The sequence below is a fragment of the Gavialis gangeticus genome, unplaced genomic scaffold, assembly GCF_001723915.1.
Source record: "Gavialis gangeticus isolate Ggan-Ray unplaced genomic scaffold, GavGan_comp1, whole genome shotgun sequence".
Classification (NCBI taxonomy): Eukaryota; Metazoa; Chordata; order Crocodylia; family Gavialidae; genus Gavialis; species Gavialis gangeticus.
In genome coordinates this window covers 20,125,037-20,126,146 of record NW_017729004.1, presented here as the reverse complement: position 1 = coordinate 20,126,146, position 1,110 = coordinate 20,125,037, and the positions used below count along the sequence as shown (strand labels likewise).

Genomic DNA, 1,110 nt, shown 5'->3' with positions numbered 1-1,110 from the left:
GGGAGCCGGAGCCGGAGCCGGGGCCAGGCCGCATAGACTCCGCCAGCCTCCCCGGCACCAGCCCGACCTGCTCCCGCGGGCGCTGCCTGCTCGCCCCCTCCTGGGCCCGGGGCCTTTGGGCCGGGTCGGGAGGTCTCCCAGGACGAGCGCCCAAAGCTCCTGTGGGTGGCGGCCGCCTGCCTGCTCCCCACCGGGTTGTTCTTTGCCGCTAGCTAAAAGAAAAGAAAAGCAAAAAAAGCAAAGCTGCTGGCAGCCGCGTACTGTCAATATTGGATGTGTTCAGCGGCGGTGGGAACCTGGAAGTGACCCTACCCAGGCCTGGCAGTACACCGGCCTCGCTCGTCCCGGGGGCAGCTTTCCCCGCGGGGGATCAGCCGGGCGGCAGCGACCCCGGGGGAAGTGATCCCTCGGTAACAACCAGGGCGGCGTCTCGCGCCGGCCCGCGGGCTCCGGGGGGCTCAGCGCTGCCTGCTCCGGGCGCAGGTTGACCCTTGTCAGATGAAGGAGGCGGCCACAGTCGGGGGGACGAAACGTGGTCACCTCCCGCGGCCCTCCGGGAGCCGGGTTTGGAGAGCCACGGTGGCAGTGGCTGCAATGACGACGATGAGAACAGCAATAACAGTAGCATTGATGCGAATAACAGTGTCATCACAACAGCAATCCTAATAATACGACTCATACTAGCAGCACGTATAATGACGATGACGGAACAGTGGTGGTAATAACAGCAATGACAATACTAGTAACATCCATAATAATACTAGTGACGATGACGATGCTGCCCGGTGCAGAGCACGGTGCTTTTCAGCACCCGGTGCCGTCTCCTTGCGGGGAGGGCCCTGCCCGGCGCACTGAGCGCTGCAGCGGTGCCGCGGCCGCAGGGCAGAGACACCCGCGTGTGCCGGCCGGCCGAGCGGGCAGCGGCGCGCGGGAGAGCGGACGAAGGCGGCGCGGGGCTCCGAGAGGAGCCGGCGGCGGGAGGCAGGAAGGGAAAATAAAAGAAGCGGGTGAACGAGGCAGGGCTGCGGCCGGGCTTTGCTCCCGGCAGATCGAGAGCGACCGCGGGGCCCAGGCCGCGTCTTTTACAGACGAGCGTCGCTGGGTGTCAGG

General features: G+C 65.9%; 1 protein-coding gene across 1 annotated transcript in view; it reads left to right on the top strand.

Annotated features, from left to right (window-relative positions):
* Positions 1 to 769: 769 nt before the first annotated feature.
* MNX1 (motor neuron and pancreas homeobox 1) overlaps positions 770 to 1,110 on the top strand; it is a 13,014-nt gene continuing 12,673 nt past the window's right edge. The window contains exon 1 of the mRNA XM_019507946.1: positions 770 to 814. Within this exon, the coding sequence (XP_019363491.1) occupies positions 770 to 814 (45 nt within the window). The remainder of the gene's footprint in view (positions 815 to 1,110) is intronic.